Source organism: Patagioenas fasciata, chromosome 15, assembly GCF_037038585.1.
Source record: "Patagioenas fasciata isolate bPatFas1 chromosome 15, bPatFas1.hap1, whole genome shotgun sequence".
Lineage (NCBI taxonomy): Eukaryota > Metazoa > Chordata > Aves > Columbiformes > Columbidae > Patagioenas > Patagioenas fasciata.
Genome location: NC_092534.1, coordinates 3812244 through 3829398, shown reverse-complemented (window position 1 = coordinate 3829398; position 17155 = coordinate 3812244). Strand labels below are relative to the sequence as shown.

At 44.3% G+C, this 17155-nt stretch overlaps 4 protein-coding genes across 6 annotated transcripts in view; 3 read left to right on the top strand and 1 right to left on the bottom strand.

The window, feature by feature from the left end:
* The window catches only part of CLEC16A (C-type lectin domain containing 16A), a 164474-nt gene that overhangs the window by 20319 nt on the left and 127000 nt on the right, over positions 1–17155 (top strand). The gene's annotated exons all lie outside the window — the stretch shown is intronic.
* On the top strand, positions 1713–6910 carry NUBP1 (NUBP iron-sulfur cluster assembly factor 1, cytosolic). The gene is made up of 11 exons (XM_065850627.2): positions 1713–1781; positions 1855–1956; positions 2150–2286; positions 2531–2599; positions 3111–3143; positions 3403–3493; positions 3840–3994; positions 5077–5187; positions 5311–5413; positions 6140–6223; positions 6745–6910. Exons 1-11 carry the CDS (start codon positions 1748–1750, stop codon positions 6795–6797), a joined length of 972 nt encoding a protein of 323 aa, XP_065706699.1. The 5' UTR covers positions 1713–1747; the 3' UTR covers positions 6798–6910.
* TVP23A (trans-golgi network vesicle protein 23 homolog A) lies at positions 7522–16737 on the bottom strand. Of its 2 annotated transcripts, none has more exons than XM_065850795.2 (7): positions 16536–16737; positions 16386–16465; positions 11743–11887; positions 10797–10886; positions 9442–9567; positions 8201–8330; positions 7522–8006 (listed from the first exon to the last, which is right to left on the bottom strand). In XM_065850795.2, exons 1-7 carry the CDS (start codon positions 16542–16544, stop codon positions 7945–7947), a joined length of 642 nt encoding a protein of 213 aa, XP_065706867.1. In that variant the 5' UTR covers positions 16545–16737; the 3' UTR covers positions 7522–7944. The 2 variants fall into 2 exon arrangements, with proteins under 2 accessions (XP_065706867.1, XP_065706868.1); XM_065850796.2 differs by having other exon boundaries at positions 11851–11887.
* CIITA (class II major histocompatibility complex transactivator) overlaps positions 16715–17155 on the top strand; it is a 44131-nt gene continuing 43690 nt past the window's right edge. Inside the window, exon 1 of one of the 2 annotated variants that reach the window (XM_065851170.2) lies at positions 16715–17042. The gene's annotated coding sequence lies outside the window, so the exon portion shown is untranslated. Of the gene's footprint in view, positions 17153–17155 lie in introns of both variants that reach the window. The other variant, XM_071814977.1, reaches the window with a different exon arrangement.

The window sequence follows — 17155 nt, the reverse complement described above, 5'->3', positions numbered from 1 at the left end:
ATCTTTTTCATCTTGAGGAAATGAAATAGATATGTATTTATATGCATTACATTATGGCACATCTTGTCTCAGAAAGCTGGCACAACAATACACACCAGCTACAAAAAGTAGAGGTAATTTTAAATAAATGGTCATTGTAAGTTAAATGTATCTTCTCGTGATATTTAAAGTGTACATAGGTGTGAGTGCTGAGCGCAGGGAGGTGAGGTGCGGGCAGTGAAGCCGCACACATCGCACAGACAGCAGATGGGGGTGTGAACAGGGTCAGACTGACGCTGCAAACGCACACACAAAACTTTCCTCTTGCAATGACTGATGGAACGAATTCTCAGCGGCTGCCCAGGAGGGTAAAGTTATTCCTGAGCAGGAGAGATTGCAGCAGTGCTGGCAGTGTTCCCCACTGAGCTCAGCCTGGCTCAGACTCTGCCTAAAGCCTGTTTTTTACCCAGATACCCCTGCGAGAGGAGCCCTGGCCAGCCCGGAGGAAGGGGCTGCTGGGGAAGAGACTGACTTGTCCTTTTTGGTGCTTTTTGTGGGGAACATACTATATGACCTCGGGAACAGGAGGCGACCTGTTGGGCCCAAAAGAAAAATATTTGAGCATGTACCTCAGTAGGAAATGTGGGAAGTGCTGCTGACACGAGTGAATCTGATCCGTGTGTGCGGAAGCAGCAGAGCTGAGGGGCCATGCGGGGCTGTGGTCTCACAGCCACATTCTCCATAGGGGACGGACAGGATACATTTCTCAGATGTGTCTTACTGGCCAGTTCCTCCCACCCCAGACATTCAAACTTGCTTAAATATTTTAATCCAAGTAACTTTTTTTCAGTTGTTTCCCATAGAAGATAATTACAGAACGTAAGTACAGAAGTTGTCCAAGTATCACATGGTGATGAAAATGTCCAAGTCCAGATCACATCCCAGGCTGGTGCACACTGCCTTGGTTTGCAGAATGATTTATTTATGTCGTTAGTTTTTACATCCCAAATACTGAGCTATCTGCTCAGAAGCTGACTGACCAGCTTAAGGTAGAATCATCTTCCCAGTGAATGTACCCATTCAATTAAGAGAAAGTGTCTACCAGTAAGGTGCAGAAATCCATATATTCAAAATTGCTATACAGCATCGCAATGGCATCATTTTACTGAAATTATCCATCATCTCCTAGGTGTAAAACTTCTGAAACACAAAACTAAAGTGTGTTAACACTTCCCTTGAGAACTGTACAACACTGTTACAAAGGTGACTCTGCCGTTGGAGCATGTCCTTCTAGAACCTGCCGGGGGGGAGCGGCACAGACCCCCGGGTTACTGACACAGACCCCCGGGCTACCGGCCCAAACCCCCGGTTAACTGCCGGGACACGCAGGTTTCCCGGTTGACATCAGGTGTGGGTATGGAGATGGTTTCGTGGCTCTGTTGCCAATTGCTCCTGTGTAACAGTTCTCGGAGACATCTCACTGCAGCCGCACGACCGCGCTGCGGGCAGCACCGAACCTCCTGCAGCTGCCCGGGGCGTGCGCGGGACTCCCGGTGCGGGTGTGCGGGCTCTGCCCTCTGCCCGCCCGGACGGGTCCCCCCGGCCCCGCTCACCCCGCGGGGCTCAGCGGCCCCGACCGCCCCCGGTTCCGGTCCCCGCGCGGGGCGCCCCCTGGCGGCAGCGGCTCCGTCCGGCGCACGCGCACGCGGTGCCCTGTCCCAGCCCCGCCTCTCTGGAGCGCGGCGGAGGTGACGCAGCGGCGCGCGCCATGGCGGAGGCGGCGGGCGGGCCGCGGCCCGAGGGTGAGCGGTGCTGCCGGGCGGGCGGGGCGGGGCGGGGCGGGCCTGGCGCTCCAGCTGTCGTTGTCTGTTTCAGAGTGCCCGGGGACCAGCAGCGCCCAGGCGGGCAGGGCCGCCGCCTGCCAGGGATGCCCCAACCAGAGACTCTGCGCTGCTGGCGCCGCCGCCGCGGACCCGGGTGAGGGAGGACCCGAGGGGGCGGGAGGCGGGACTCGGGACTCGGGGAGGAGGCGGGTCCGCCCCGCTGGGTCCGCCCCGCTGGGTCCGACTCGGTGTGTCCGTCCGCCCCGCTGTGTCCGACCCGGTGTGTCTGTCTGACGCGGGGGGTCTGTCCTTCCCTGTGCGTCTGTCTGACCCGGTGTGTCCCGTAGCGGAGGCGGCGGCGCTGCGGGAGCGGCTGCGCGGGGTGCGGCACACGGTGCTGGTGCTGTCCGGGAAGGGCGGCGTGGGCAAGAGCACGTTCAGCGCGCTGCTGGCCAGCGGGCTGGCGGCGGACGAGGCCAAGCAGGTACGGGGGCGCGGGAGGCGGAGCGTCCCGGGGCGGGAGGGTCTGCGGGGCCGGGCGGCTGCGGGCGGTGACTGCACCGGTCGCGTCCCCTCCGCGCTCAGGGTTCGCACCTGCATGAAGCACACGACAGCGTTTCCATCGCACGGCTTAGCCTTTGCAAACAGCCCTTGCACACACGGCTTAGCCTTTGCAAACAGCCCTTGCAAGCGCGTTTCCAGCCGGGGCTGGTTGGTTTGTTTTGCAGGTTGCTCTGCTGGACATCGACATCTGTGGGCCATCGATCCCTAAAATGATGGGTCTGGAAGGAGAGCAGGTAAGTGAAAACTCAAATGTGTTTAAAGGATTTCTTGCATTAACACTTAAGGGTTGTGTAGACTTAAGGCTTCTAAAAGCTCAGCTGATTGGGACATGTGTGTGGCAGCGAGTAGGGAGACAAAGGTGAGACAGAGAAGTTCAGCATAATTTAGATTGTAACAGAGTTGTCAGCTTTCAGGATGAGCAGCTCTGCAAAGCAGCACCTGCTGTGTATCTGCCACATATTCATGACTACTTCAAACTCGAGTAGTGTCAGCATAATGCTATCAGCCCTAGAATATTTTATGTAAATATATGGGTCAGTTTCTTGCGAAGTGGTGCCACAGTATTTATTCACTTTATTAATACAGATCTGGCCCTTCTGCGGTTTTTAACTTGGCTGCTCCAGTAAAGCTGTATTCCACCTCTAGGCAGGATATCTATTTACCCAGTTTTTCCTTATATTCGCGCTTCATGTAATGCCTGTATTTATTTCTATATGTAACTTTCTGTATCACTTCCGTTTTCAGGTTCATCAGAGTGGGTCCGGCTGGTCTCCAGTGGTGAGCGGGGTCCCTGTTTCAGAAAGTTCCTGGGGTTGGTTTGGGTTGGGCACTGCCCTCTCAGCTGAAAAACACGGGAGGGAGGAGCTGGGGATAGGGATACTTTGGTAAAAGGAAGCATAAGGTTCTCTGCCTTTATTTTCTTAATGTCTCCCCACCACCTACTGCTTTTTCTATAAAATCTGGATTTGGAATGGGTCCCTTTACTCTTTCTTTACTGTTCTGTAAACTCTATTGCGTTGTTCTACTTCTCTTTTAGTATGTGGAAGAAAACTTGGGTGTCATGTCCGTGGGGTTCTTGCTGAGTAGTCCTGATGATGCTGTCATCTGGAGAGGACCGAAAAAAAATGGTATGTATCAAGTGTTTACAACAACAATTTATGTCCTTGAAAGATTTCATATTGGAGCTTGTTTAATTATTAATGTAAATATAGTATGGTAAGATCTAGGAAAAAATAGATGAACGGTTACTTGTTTTCTGTAGTTGAACATATTCATTTGATGAAATTAGAAGGTCAAATGCTGCATTGGGTTGGTTATTTTTGTTTTATTTTAAAGCCTTGGCAAAACAATTGTTTCTGTGCTTAAGTTGACAAATCAGAATCTGTACACCTAGACTATACAATTAGAGGTAGACCTTAAAATCTAAAATACAGGGAGATATTTTTTTCTCTCCTGCACATTCTTTTCTTTTAGGGTTGATCAAACAATTTCTTCGTGACGTGGACTGGGGTGAAGTCGACTACCTGATTGTAGATACGCCTCCGGGAACATCAGACGAGCACTTATCGATCGTGCAGTATCTCGGTGCCGCGCACATAGACGGCGCCGTTATCGTCACTACCCCTCAGGTCTGAGAACTTTATTTCCAGGGACAGAAACATCGTGGCAGTTAAAGCCAGTCCTTGGTTTAGAGTCTCTGTTTAACTTCAGAGGAGCGACGGTGCAGGGTCGGAGGGAGTGGGCTGTCTCGTGTTGTGCCTCAGTGGCTGGTTTATGAGTTAGACGGGTGTCTCGGTGCAGTTGGGATCTGAGTGTGGCACAACACCACAGAGCAGTCCACAGCAAAGCTGTTGCGATCTGTGCGAAGGGAAATGCGATATATTTCCCTTCCTTGTGCGAGACTGGGGTTCGCATCATTGTGAATTTGCCATTTATTGACCAACAGCTTAATGTTCAGGAGTCAGTGCAAAGTGTTGTTTCTAAGTGACAAGAGGGGCACTACTGGAGACCATGTGAAGCAGCCTCTTGCCTCCAGTAGGCAACTTCGTGATGTGCATTTTTAAAAGTAAAATCAGCTCCTGGAGAGCCGACACTCAAAATACATCGAATTCAAATGTAGGTTTTGAAGCCTGTTTGGAAGGGAACAGGAGATCAAACTAGCATAAGGCACCTGGTATTTCCACGACAGCTGAAAGAATAAAATCTAACAGAAGTGAGGTGGTGGGGTGAGAAGGGAACAGAACTGAATGAGGTCAGCCATATATGCAGAAAGACTGAGGGGATTATAAGCTATTTGAAATCTATTTTGAAAAGAGATAATGAGCGTAAACCTGGTGGTTCTTGTCCTTGCCTGCTCTATCGAGAACGCCAAAGGTCTTTTGTAAACTGGAAATGTGAAAAAGTTACACTTAAAGAACTAAAGGTAAAGATTAATATAGAGGATAAAACATAAATATTGCTGAATCTTTACTAGAGTCAAGTCAGATTTCAAAACAGAACCCCCCCATTCACAGGTGGAACTGTTGTACCTGTTGTGTTGCTACTCAGAATTGCTGCTAGAGCATGTAATGCAGGTTTATGTTCTTGAAAATACAAAGGGAGCAGCAGCAAGTCATGATGTGCTTGCTTTAAACCAGCTCTAAGGATGTAGGTTCATGGTTCAGCATCAAAACGTAACAGTGAAAATAGCCGTTTTTCCCAATATTTGTAGGAAGTGTCGCTTCAGGATGTTCGGAAGGAGATCAACTTCTGCCACAAAGTGAAACTGCCAATCATAGGTGTTGTGGAAAATATGAGTGGCTTTATATGTCCCAAGTGTAAGGTGAGGCTGGCTGTATCTTACAGCATTTTTTATTTTGACATTATTTGTATATAAAATATTGCTCCAAAAATGCCATGTTCTCTGAATTGCAATATTTTAAGTCTAATTTTCATGTTTTCCCAGAATGAATCTCAGATCTTTCCCCCAACTACTGGAGGTGCAGAGAAGATGTGCCAGAACTTAAATGTTTCCCTCCTGGGTAAAGTGCCTCTAGATCCTCAAATAGGTAAAGTTGCTATTGCATGATGTTTAAAACAAGTTTTTTTTCTTCTTATACTGATGTTACTGCTGGAAAACCCTGACTTGGACATTGATAAATTACAATATTAAACATTTTGTCTCTTATGTAAGTATTCACTTTTAGATAGAACATTTTTTTGAATCAGAAGTTGCTGGCACTCTGACGTAGCATGATGTGGAAAGAGGAAAGTGCCAGGATTGTTTCCCTAGCCTGGAACTTCGTCTTGATTAAGATTAGTTTATGCATCTTCTCAGCTGTATAATCACGTTTGCAGAACAATGTGTTCTCTCTGTGGTGTATTCACCCGGAGTGCAGACTGAATAACAGCACAGCCGCTATGAAGAATAACAGCTTGGAGACGCTGAGCATTAAAATTAATGTCTTAACTTCCCTGCTGCTGCCACCACCCAAATCCTGTTGCGGATACTGAGATGGTTTATTTCCTTGCCCATTAGCAATTAACACTTGATTTAATGACATCGAGGAACAGGTCACTACTTCCGAAATAATGACTGAAGGTTTCTGCTAATAGTATTTCTCTGTAAAACTGCAAGCTGTCATTCTGGCTGTGTTACTGACATAAGGGGTTCTTTAAGGAATAGATGCAAATGGCTCTTTGGAAGGTGTAAGTGGTAGCAGGATAAAGAGTAAAATTTAAAAAAATCATCTTTTCCCTTTGCTTCACTTGATTGTTTTTCCCTGTCCGTGAAGGGAGAAGTTGTGACAAAGGCCAGTCTTTCTTCTCTGAAGCACCTGAGTCTCCAGCTACATTGTCTTACAGGAGCATCATTCAAAGTAAGTCTGAAAATCACGGTGCAGGTGGGTCCCCAGTCCTGAGTGCATCTGCAGTATATAAAGGTGCTAGAGAGAACGACATTCTGCCACAAATCATACAAACAGTAGATAGATGTGCGTAGCAATCACAAATGTAACATGCAGATACCATGTTCACATCTTCTGGTCATCAGTTAGGACAGGCTTTTAAAGCGATAATGAAACTGTATCTAATAACGGGTTTCAATGTTTGGCTTCAGTCATTAAAGTTCAGAAAAGACATGTGCGGACTTGCTCTCACACAGAAGTTCTAAGGTGCTGGAGCAGCCTGTTGTAATTGCATAAAAACCACGTAAAAACTACCTGAAGAGCCAGTGAGGTGCAGCTTAAATATACAAAGAGCTGGGAAATTCCTAAAGGCATTTTCACCATGATAAAGGCCCAGCTTTTGATATTTGTACCAACAGGGGACAGAGTGATGCAGCAATAACTACTTTTGCAATTGAAATATTATTTATATTACTTTCTCCCTGTCTTTGCAGGAATTCAGGAGTACTGTGATCAACACCAGTTTCAAGAAGAAAAGATTATCTAACCTATGAAAGGAATAAAAATGTAATTCTTTAATTATAGAAAAGTAACTTATGCCTTGATTTAATTGAAGGAATGTATTCTTTTTATATATTGCAAATAAATTCTTAGTATAAATGTTCTTGCCTTATTTTTTTTCCGTAGTTGAAGTTTCTTGTAGTTCACAGGTGGTCTCAAAGCTTCCTGGCAAGCAATAGAACTGAGCCTTCTGTGTTCTGTAGGTGCAACCTGCATCTGGTGTCACGGTACTAACAACCTGAATATGAAGTTGGCATTTGAGAACATGCATATACAGGATTTTATGTAGAAAGTTGCATATAAAGTGTACATCGCTGACACTGAGGTGTTGTGTCTAATGCATCAGCTACACACACGTCGTAGGCTTTGTCTGGCCTTCTGTGCTGCGGTCAACTGTAACACCCACTCTCCTGCTGAAAAACATCATGTAAGTATCTTTCAGTAGAGAAGACCTGTATTTAGAGTGAAATTCAGTGTAGTATTGTCTCCTTTTTGTGCAGTTCTAAAATAAAAACCTTCTAGAGTTTAGGGAAGTTACTTATAGCACAAGTGCAATATTTTATTTATTGCAGGTATCAGAATAAGATAACTGTTTATACATAACTGGCATAACACAGAAGTACTGTGTGAATATGCTACACAACTTTTGTTCTTTCTTCTACTCAACCCTAAAAAATAAACCTTTGGCATCTTTAATAACTAAGAGGCCCTTTGTGGTTGTAATTCTTTATTGAGGAAAGCTTTAAGAAATCAGTATTGTGTACAAGAGGGAAAGGCAGTTTGATTTTTGTTTTGTGTAGTTCCCAAATTAAACATGAGCATCATGTTTTGATTACATTCTAATTCCTAGTTAAGATAATGCAACAGTTTCAGGTTAGTTGACAGATTTATTTATTTTTTCTTAAAGAAGTATGCTCTGTATAAACCGTAAACATTGCTTTGGTGCCTATACAAACCGCTTTTTGGTGAAACTTAAGGGCTCCAAACCTTTCAGAAACTAAAGACTCAAACGCAAATGACATAAATTCCTTATGATTTCATGCAGGCAGAATTCTACAAGAGTTTTACTTAAATATATTAACATGAAGAACAATTTTCATAAATGAGTATTGTTACTGCTCGTCATTTTAGATTTATCTAGTGCCTGTCTTTGCCCGTTCTTCAGCGCGGTCCTGGGCCGTGCTCCTCGGCTGCCCTGCAGAGGGAACACAGGGCTGGGGTTGAAGGAGTCTCCCCAAAGTGGGGCAGAGCCAGAGGGCAGCCCGGGGCAGAGGTGGCCAGGGTGGCCCTGCCAGCCCTGCCCGCCCTGCCCAAGCAGAGGCTCCCAGCACCTCGGGTCTCCGGAGGTTTAACTGGGAGCTGTCGTGGCTGGATCAGCTCAGTACTTACTCTTGGGAGCATCTGCTGTGACAAAAAACCTCGAAGGTCCTCTGCTGCTGCTTTTCTGGCCCCCCAATTTGCAGTGGATGTAGCCATATAAATTAGCAGTCTGGAGGGAGATCCCAGCTATCACAAGAGCCTGTGGCCAAACATAAACGAGTATTTAGAGTTCAGCTGGGACAACTGCACTGCTATATAGACACTGCATGTGGAGAATATCTATAAGCAAGTGTATATATATGTATACGTACTATTTAGATATATCTACATGATATAAGGGGGATATTCCTTCCTAGCATTAATGACTTTCAAAGAGATCCAATTATGTCAAACTTAAACACAATAGTTCCTTTCTACAAAATGCCTGTTTTTAGCAAGACACTGATAAAATTTTTTTTGTGGCTCTGTATGTTGAACGACTCAATTGCTTTCCTGAAAGCACTTACTCAAAAAAGGGTGTAATCAACTGATTCCATAATAATTTCACTTTTTTGAAAAGCCTGATCTGTAGCTGAAACTTCACATCCATGTACACAGCAAGGCTGCAGGCTTCTTTAGCTGACAAATGCCTTATTATGTGCAAATAAGATCCTGTGGCTTACAGCTTTACAAAGAGCATTGACAGATATGAATCAACATCCAGCATTAACAGTGAAAATCATTAGATCCTTTTGTGGTACTATAGGCTTAGCAGCAGGCAGAACCCATGCGACATACTAATGAAATAACTTATAAACATATTTTTCTTAGCCCTCGGAACCAGTTTCCTGGAAGCAAACATATTTTCACTTGTGTAACTTGCCTTTTACAAGCACCTGAGCAACATGGCCCCAGTGCTGATTAGGGTTCCTCCTCCAACCAGCTCTTAGTTTAGTGAACAATCTCTGGTTTTCAAAAATAAGGTGAAGTCGTGGAGAAAGACGGCGAGTCTAATTCTAACTGCTGGCTTCATTTTAACTATTGCTTGTTTAGCTGTGCCATTTGGAGCACTAGGAAGCAGGCAAAGATTTGCCATCAATTCATACCTATAGCTGAATTTCCTGCTTCATTTAATAGGAAAATATAATTTTGGCTGTTATTGGTTATGTAGCTGCACATGTCCAAGACACTTTTCATGTTTTCAGACTCAATTAAGAAGTTTGTACTGAGCATGGCTAGGAACTTGGCAAAATGAAGTCTGTGGCAATTGTCCAAGCACTTAATGTTTACAGGGGAAAACATGAAGATTTTTTCCGTACCCCCAGACTTACCAGCCATTTCAGCTTCAGGGAGAACAAGGTGCTAAAGAAAAACACTGTCCAGATAACTGGGCAAATAATGAGACCAAGCCAAAAGATTCGAGCTTCAGCTTCAGTTGAGGCAGCTATTGCAGGCACCTAGAAGGGAAACCATTGAAACTACTAGTGACAAAGACAAAATCCACAAAAGGCAACAAATCTACAATGGAGAAAGAATGGACAAAATTACTTCTTTACCTAAGTTTCATTTATGATGCATGGAACAAAAATTGAATAAGAAGAGAAGTAGTTTTCTCCCTGCTGCCCTACTGTATCTGGCAGCATCTTCTTTTCAGAATGTTCTGGTCTCTGTTCACATTTAAATGAGAGAATTATTCCTTTTGTCAATGATAGCTCCCACTAACACTACAGATTAGTAATATTTTAAAGGCAAAGTTCTGTTACACTGACAATTGCTTTTACACTTCAGAAATACTAAGTTAACTTTGACAGGAGACTCAAACTTGTCCAAGGCCATTACCATGCATTGTCCTTTTAACAGCATACAGTGCTGCTTGGCCGCTCTCTCCTTGCAGAGGCCCACAGGGCTGCTAGATGGCGCCCCACACCACACACTCAGCGTTTGGCCCCGGCTCAGCGCACAGCTGCCTGCACAGCTGGATTTGCCTGCAAGGGACGGCCCAGTGGGCAGCACTTGAGTGTCCTGCCAGGCTCCTGGCTGGACGGGGATGGCAGCAAGTGAAAGCAAAAACCTGACATCTTGATTCTGGCAGTGATGCCAAGTGCTATTCTACAGCTTTTTTGCTCAGGTTGTTTGGGGGGAGCATGAGCAAGAACAGAAAACTCTGGGATCTGGGTTCTATTCCCCACCATATGCCACAACCATGACTAAAATATTGTTTTAAAAATACTGAATTAGAGCTATTCAGCATTGCTTTCAACATAGATCTTTCCTGAAGAGGATTAAAAGAGTTGGACTTGATGATCCTTGTGGGTCCCTTCCAAGTGGGGACATTCTATGATGATTCTGGGTTGGGTTTAACTATGGGAAGTTGTGTTTATGACAAGATTTTTTTCTCACTAGAAAATAAAACGCAGCTAGCAGAAGTGTTTCATACCAATTGTCATCAGAATGAATATTCACAGTGTTGTACCATGTTGTGAGACCAGTTTTGTTCTGAATGCTTCCAGGATGTGACAATACAATGTGTTTCCAACTTACCATTTGCATTATCTTCTGTAAAAGCTGGATAAAAGTAACTGCTAAAAAGGTGCTCTATTTGTTACTTTATTCGACTTAGTATCAGCTCTACAGGCTTTCCTATGGATTCTGTTTGTTCTGTGCCTATTTTTATTAACATATTTACCCTTTTTGCTTCAAACACCCAGTGGCTTTTTCCATCTTCATCAATCTGGTTCCACCAACGCAAACCAACCAGGAGCCTTCCTGTCACGTTCTAGTGACAGAAACAATTATTTGAATTAATAAGTTGCATAATTCACTTGCCAGACTAACATTACAAACAAAGACAAGCATGTCTGAAAATCATATTCTTCTATCAGATACTAATATTAGTTCTAAAAGCTGTGCCAGCCTGAGCACAACAGTCATTAAGGATGGATGAGTTACTATACGTTTAGAGGCCTGCTCTCCTCTTTTAATACAGTAATTAGCACAATAACATTGATTTAGGTAAGAAACTATGGGATGTATCTTTTCTAAGCCAGTTAGTTGGAGAAGGCCCCAATACACAAATTTCCTCAGTAAGAGAGGAGACCAGCAAACAAAAACATACAGGAAAAAAGGGAAGATTAATTATAAGCAAGTCAGCTGCATGAAATCAAGCAAACAAATTAAGCAAATATTCCTGCACCTGGATGAATACTAGAAGTTTTCAGCATACTTCAGATGCATCAAGGCTTCACTTTTCTAAAACTAAAGCCTTGTTCCCCGTGTGGAGCCCTGGGGCCTGGCACAGCGCTGCAGCTTTGGGCAGCCCTTGGCATCCACCACTCAGAGCCAGCGGTACTTTCTTTCTTTTCCTTTTATTAAGGGGGAAAGCATACAAACGAATCTATCTATCGCAAGGCAATATTCTCACCATATTAGTAGCTCCCATCATCCCTAGAGAACACACTGATAAACAGTAACTACGATGTGTAAATGTATTATTTCAAATGGGCTAGACGTTTTATAGATCAACAGATCCCACTGTTTTTGTCAATATGTCAGCATACATCTTTCATTTTTTGATTTACATAATAGCACACAAAATACTTTCTAAAGGTAATTACTACTGAGGGTCATCTTACCTTAACTGACCAAAAGTCAAAGGATAGAAGGAGGAGAATAGTGACAAAACAGGCAACAAAGCTGTTGCTGAACCAGTCACAGAACAAGTAGGTAATAATGGCACTCACTCGGAAAAACAGGTGGAAAAAGGTGGCCAGTGGGTGCCTAGGAAAAAAAATACAGAGCATTTAGGAAGCTATGGAATAAGGAGGAATGTTACTGTATGTGCTAACAACGCAGTAAAATACAACTATTTCTAGTCTTGAATGGCATTTTGGTTAATAGCTGCTATTATTTAACATGTTGATGTATATCTTCATTATCAAAGCAACCGTACTTTCAATAGCAGCCCTCAGTCTAAAGCTAAAAGACGGAATGTGTTGTTCATGTCAAAACTTTCTCAAAGACAAGACAAAATCTAGAGTCTTTCCTCAGTTTCTTTGTGCTGCATGAAGGAATTGAGTGGTTGTGTCCAACACTGCACCTAAAATCCTCATTGCCTCATGGCATAAATCAGCATTGCAAGGCATGAATGGAGACAGATCAGATGCCTTTCAGAACTGTTTTGAAAACAAGAACTGGAACTCTGAAACTTTAAAAAAAAAAAAAAAAAAGCTGTTGGGTATAAGACAAAATGAACCTTCACATGTAATGTCTGAGAGCAAACACTTCCCTTTTACGGAGGGAGCAACATTTGGGAACCTAACAGTTCTTATGAATGAATGTTCATTAATTTCACTAGATATTTGTGCTTTCTCATCAAGCAAAATTTTATCAGCAACAAAATGAAGGGGAATTTCAGTGGAAGAAGTAACTATCTGGCATGAAATGTTGGCCTGTACCATGAGATAGGGGGCTGGAGAATGCCATAATGAGCACAGTAGAACTTTCAGGGTAAGATGCCAGGTATGAAAACTTATTCCATACAGGTGCCTGTGTTAATTAGTTTAAAGTGACAATTAACTAGAGGCTATTGCATTTAAGTAATTTTTTCCCTTGAAGCTGAGTGAATAATATTTGCTTATTGAATAAGGCTCTTTTTGTCAAGTCAGCGATTGTCTTATTAAGCTCCTCTACCTCTTTAAACAATTAACATTATATGGTGGCTTAGGTCATAATTAACTATTCAACTATTAGATTTGTTACTCTATTATTGTGTATAATAAAATGATACACAATATATACACTATTTAAAAATTACAATTCTATTTAAATTAGTTATTATATTTCTATCTTTGTTGTAATATTCTTATTGTATAGTCATTTAACTGTTTTAGTAATTATCTATCCTATAATAGCAATATTGTACCTGTAGTACTACACACACACAACTGGAGAGCAAGAATGATGCACAGCTGTAGATTGTACTTACTCCTGATCATGCCCATGCAAACCTCAAACTTTCCAAAAACTTCTGACTTAAAACTAAACATGTGACATTCGTAGTGCAAGGAGCTTTTTCTGTCATAAGCAAATGGGTGGGTGGGTGGAGCAGAGGAAATATTGTGAGCTGTCAAAACCAGAGAGTGTCTTGCTACTTCAAGGCTTGATCTTGCTCAAGAAGACGTGAGGGTTCATGACATCAGTGGCATCTTGTGTCACTACATGCTGGTCATAGATCACGAGCCTAAAGCATATCACAGCGGCCTGAGCTTTGATATTGGTGCTTGAGACGCGAAAGTAACTTTGGAGAAGTGGTGTTGCATTTTGCAAGTCAGGTGATGAATTACTGTCAGGATGCTGAATCTGTTCCAATATGAAACCTTTAACGGTATTTACTAAAAAAAACAGTTCATAAGCAAGAAGCTCATGTTTATTACTGCACTAGACACTTTATTGAGGCTATGGAACCAGTTCTCTTGCAAGGAGACAGCTGGCTGAGCCAAAGACACCAACCTGCAGGTCCTTATTCTAGGGGAGGAATATGGAGATATATCAAAACTTGCACCTCATTCTTTGGACAACTCTCAATCTCAGAAAGTGTCCCCCTGTTTATGCTTAAAAAAAAAAAAATCTAAACCTAACAGAATCCAGTAAATAAACTGTTCACTTCCTCACTTAACAGAAACAAATGTGTTTTGTTAATTTACAGTCATCAGATGACATTTATAGCTTTTATCATATACAAGCAGAATTTTTCATAAGGAGATAATTCCAGATAGATAAAATTGTCTTTTAAAACCTGAAGCTAAACCATCTGCAGCATTTTTGAAATGAAAAACTTTACAGCTTTTCCTAAGTGAATGTATTTATATTGAATTCATTTGTACTTTATAATGTTTTTTTCAAATCTGATTTCCAGAAATATGGTGGCATTAAGAAATCGTTGTATAAAGTAACATGATTTCTTGTACTAAGGAAAGACTGTAAAGACTTTAAAACATGATAACATTTTTTGCATTCAAATCCAATGAAGGATAAAAGTGACTAAAACTCTGCACTGGCTCTGCTTGGCATACGTTTGCTCCCAAAAGCGTAGCAATGCACTTGCTTGGGCTTCTAGTTGTCCTGGATGTAAACATTCATATAGCATAGAACTGGAACCCTGAGGCTGAATGATGACCATGATCTTGTTACAATAACCTCAGCTCAGTTTGCAAGCACGATGCCTGTTAGGGTAGGAATGAGCTGTTATTAATTTAGGTGGGAAGGAATCAAACCAGGTCAGCCCTAAGGGATATCGCTGACCTCCAGGAGATGGTTCCCAGCTCAGGAGAGCCAGGGTAACGCTTTACCTGCTGCTTTTCACACCTGTCTGGTACTTCTGAACAAACAGGCTCTCTGGCTTGAGCATCTCCTGTTACTTGGCTGATTTGGAGAAGCAGTGATCACGTGCTCCTAACTATTCCAGAGCACATGTTCTGATATTGCAACAAACTGCAAAATGGTGTGAGTTATCTTTTTCCTAACCTTCTTATGAAAGTAACCACTAATTAAACCACTATCTACATACCTTTCGGTCTTCTGGAGCACAAAACCACAACTTGTCATAGCTTACAGAAATTCTAACCAAGTCTAAGATATATGAAATTGGGATAAAGTTAAAGACAAATTATTGGAACATGTTGTTATGCCCCCTAACAAGACAACAAAGCTCTGCAGCACATGGGTGTGTTCCAGTATTGTTTGCACAAGATTCTTCAGAAATATAAAAACAAACTTCTGTGTGAACACTGTGAGGAGTTTCATTTCTGTATTCTAGAGCAGAAGATCTTCAGTATGAGATTATTGTCACAATGAGGGCAAGAAAGAAGAACAGTCTCTAATGAAATAAGTATCTACCTGAAGTGGATCAACTAATAGTATGGTTTACTGATACTTTGCCTGTCTATATTGTCAGGTAGCACGAACCAGCAGGAACAGATCTCTAAAGTAACTGGTGCTGTAGAACCCCTACAAACACTGCAGGGTGATTTCACTTCACACTAACTCTAGTCTGGTCTCACAGACTGAATCTGTGGCTCACACGCTCATGGCACTCCTAAGCTGTATTTCTGAGTTCAGTTTAATCCTTTAGGCTATGTTCTCCAAGGCTGTGCCAAAATACACCCCTTCATTTAAAACATGTGCTGGTGCTGGAGCACAGAAACAAAGCCATGTTAATCTTGTTGCATGGCTGACTCATCATGTAGTTGCAAAGTCCAGTGCACTGGAAGGGCAAAATGCTTCAGCAGACACGAGTGAAACAGAGTAATTGGATTGTAAAGCAATGTGATTGCTTGTTTGCACATCTCTGATAACAATGGTGCTAAGCTTAACTTTTTGTTTGTTTATACTCACAAGAAATATTCATATTGTGATGGACCAGAATAAACTGGGACAAGATGGAAGGGAAGAAAACAATATAAATCAAAGCTGATTATATACATTATTGACAAGTGCATGCATATGTATCATTCTTTTTGACATAAAGCTTTTCCCTTGACGGTCTTTGACTGGAGATTCTTCAAAAGCCACTGGAGGAACAACAGCGGTGTTACCTGGGACCTTGGTGTGGACAGAGCTGCAGACACCTCCAATAATGTAAAGTTAAACTGTGTAACCTGACAGATGAGATGGATCAATAGGTTGTGTTTTCTTAGGTAACAGCTATAAGATAAGATACAGTATATTCCACATAACATCGCATCCTGTGGTGGGAAAACATGACAGTTTCATTGCAAATAACTTGCTGTTTCCTTCTGCCAGGTGTGTAATGCGCTGCCAGAGCACTCTGCACAGCTTGTTTTGCTGAGGATGAGACCTCTCTGGCATAATAAAAATACTGTTTGGTTGGTTTTTTGGTGGCGGTCAGGTTTTTTTCTTTGTTTGGTTTTAGTGGGGAGGAGGTTGTGGTTTTGTGCTGATGGTGGTGGGCTTTTTGGTGGTATGTTGGCTTTGGCAATGTAAGATTTGTTTCCAATGTCAGGAGGATGCTGAGCAGCAGGCCCGCAGCAGCCGTGTGGCTGGCGGAGCCGCGGGCCTCACCGGCTCCAGCCCGAGCCGCCTGCCCGGCGCTGAGCACCTTCCCTGTGACAAACGGGAATTCGGTGTTTAAATGGAATTCCTTGTATTTCAGCGCCTCGGAGCAGCGCAGGCTGCCCAGGCCCCGTTACTTCAGGCGGCACCGCGACGCTGAGGCCTCCGCGGCGGGGCCGGGCCCGCCCGCTCCCCGCGCCCTCACCTGATCCTGCCTTTGCGCAGCGCCAGCTCCTCCTCGCTCCCGAAGTCGAGGGACACATCCTCGGTGTCGTCCACCAGCGCCTGCGGCGGGGAGCCCGTCAGCGGGGAGGGACCGGGGGAGCCCCGCCGCCCCCCGCCCCGGCACCGTTACCTGCTTCATCCTCCAGCCCCGCAGCCCGGTTGCCAGGCGGCGGTTGCCAGGGCCCGGGAGGTGTTTCAGGGAAAAGGGTCCGGGCTGCCGCCTGCCCGGGCCGAGCCCACCAGGGGCCGCAGCGCGGGGCTTCTCGGGTCACCCCGGTCACACCAGCGGGGAGACCCGCCCCCCCCCTCCGCCGGGTCGCTGAGCGTCTAGAGCTGCCGCCCCCGCCCCATCCCTGAGGCGCCCAGCGGGGCCGCCGGCCGGGCAGAGCCCTTGCTGGGCGTTTGCGATGTCGGCTCCGCTCGGGACCGCTGGTTGTTCGCCAAACACGCCAGCCTCGACAGGGCTTCTGGCGTCTTGCGCTGAAGATAAAACCCCAAAAGGAGAAAGTAGCGGAGAGGAAGGTGAACGTAGGTGTGCAGATACGTAGCTCAGGTCCCGTGTGAGGGCTCAGCGCTGGGTTGGCCTGTCAGTGTGACAGGACACTTCAGTGAGACTGAAACGCTGGATGGACCGTGGGTACGTCGGCCCTGCAGTTAAAGATTTCTCCTGCTTTTATTGACGCTGCAGATGGATTATGCAGCAGAGCTAAGGAAGCAGGGAAGGGAAATGAGAAAAGCAAGCTGCAGGTA

Coding starts and splice junctions, on each gene's coding strand:
- TVP23A (XM_065850795.2), bottom strand. Junction 11,888..16,385: donor CTGCGCAAAGGCAGGATCAG/GTGAGGGCGCGG, acceptor TTTTTTTCCTAG/GCACCCACTGGCCACCTTTT. Junction 9,568..10,796: donor GGGTGTTTGAAGCAAAAAGG/GTAAATATGTTA, acceptor TTTCCCTTCTAG/GTGCCTGCAATAGCTGCCTC.
- NUBP1 (XM_065850627.2), top strand. CDS start 1,748: ATGGCGGAGGCGGCGGGCGGGCCGCGGCCCGAGG. Junction 2,287..2,530: donor CGGCGGACGAGGCCAAGCAG/GTACGGGGGCGC, acceptor TTTGTTTTGCAG/GTTGCTCTGCTGGACATCGA. Junction 2,600..3,110: donor TGGGTCTGGAAGGAGAGCAG/GTAAGTGAAAAC, acceptor TTCCGTTTTCAG/GTTCATCAGAGTGGGTCCGG.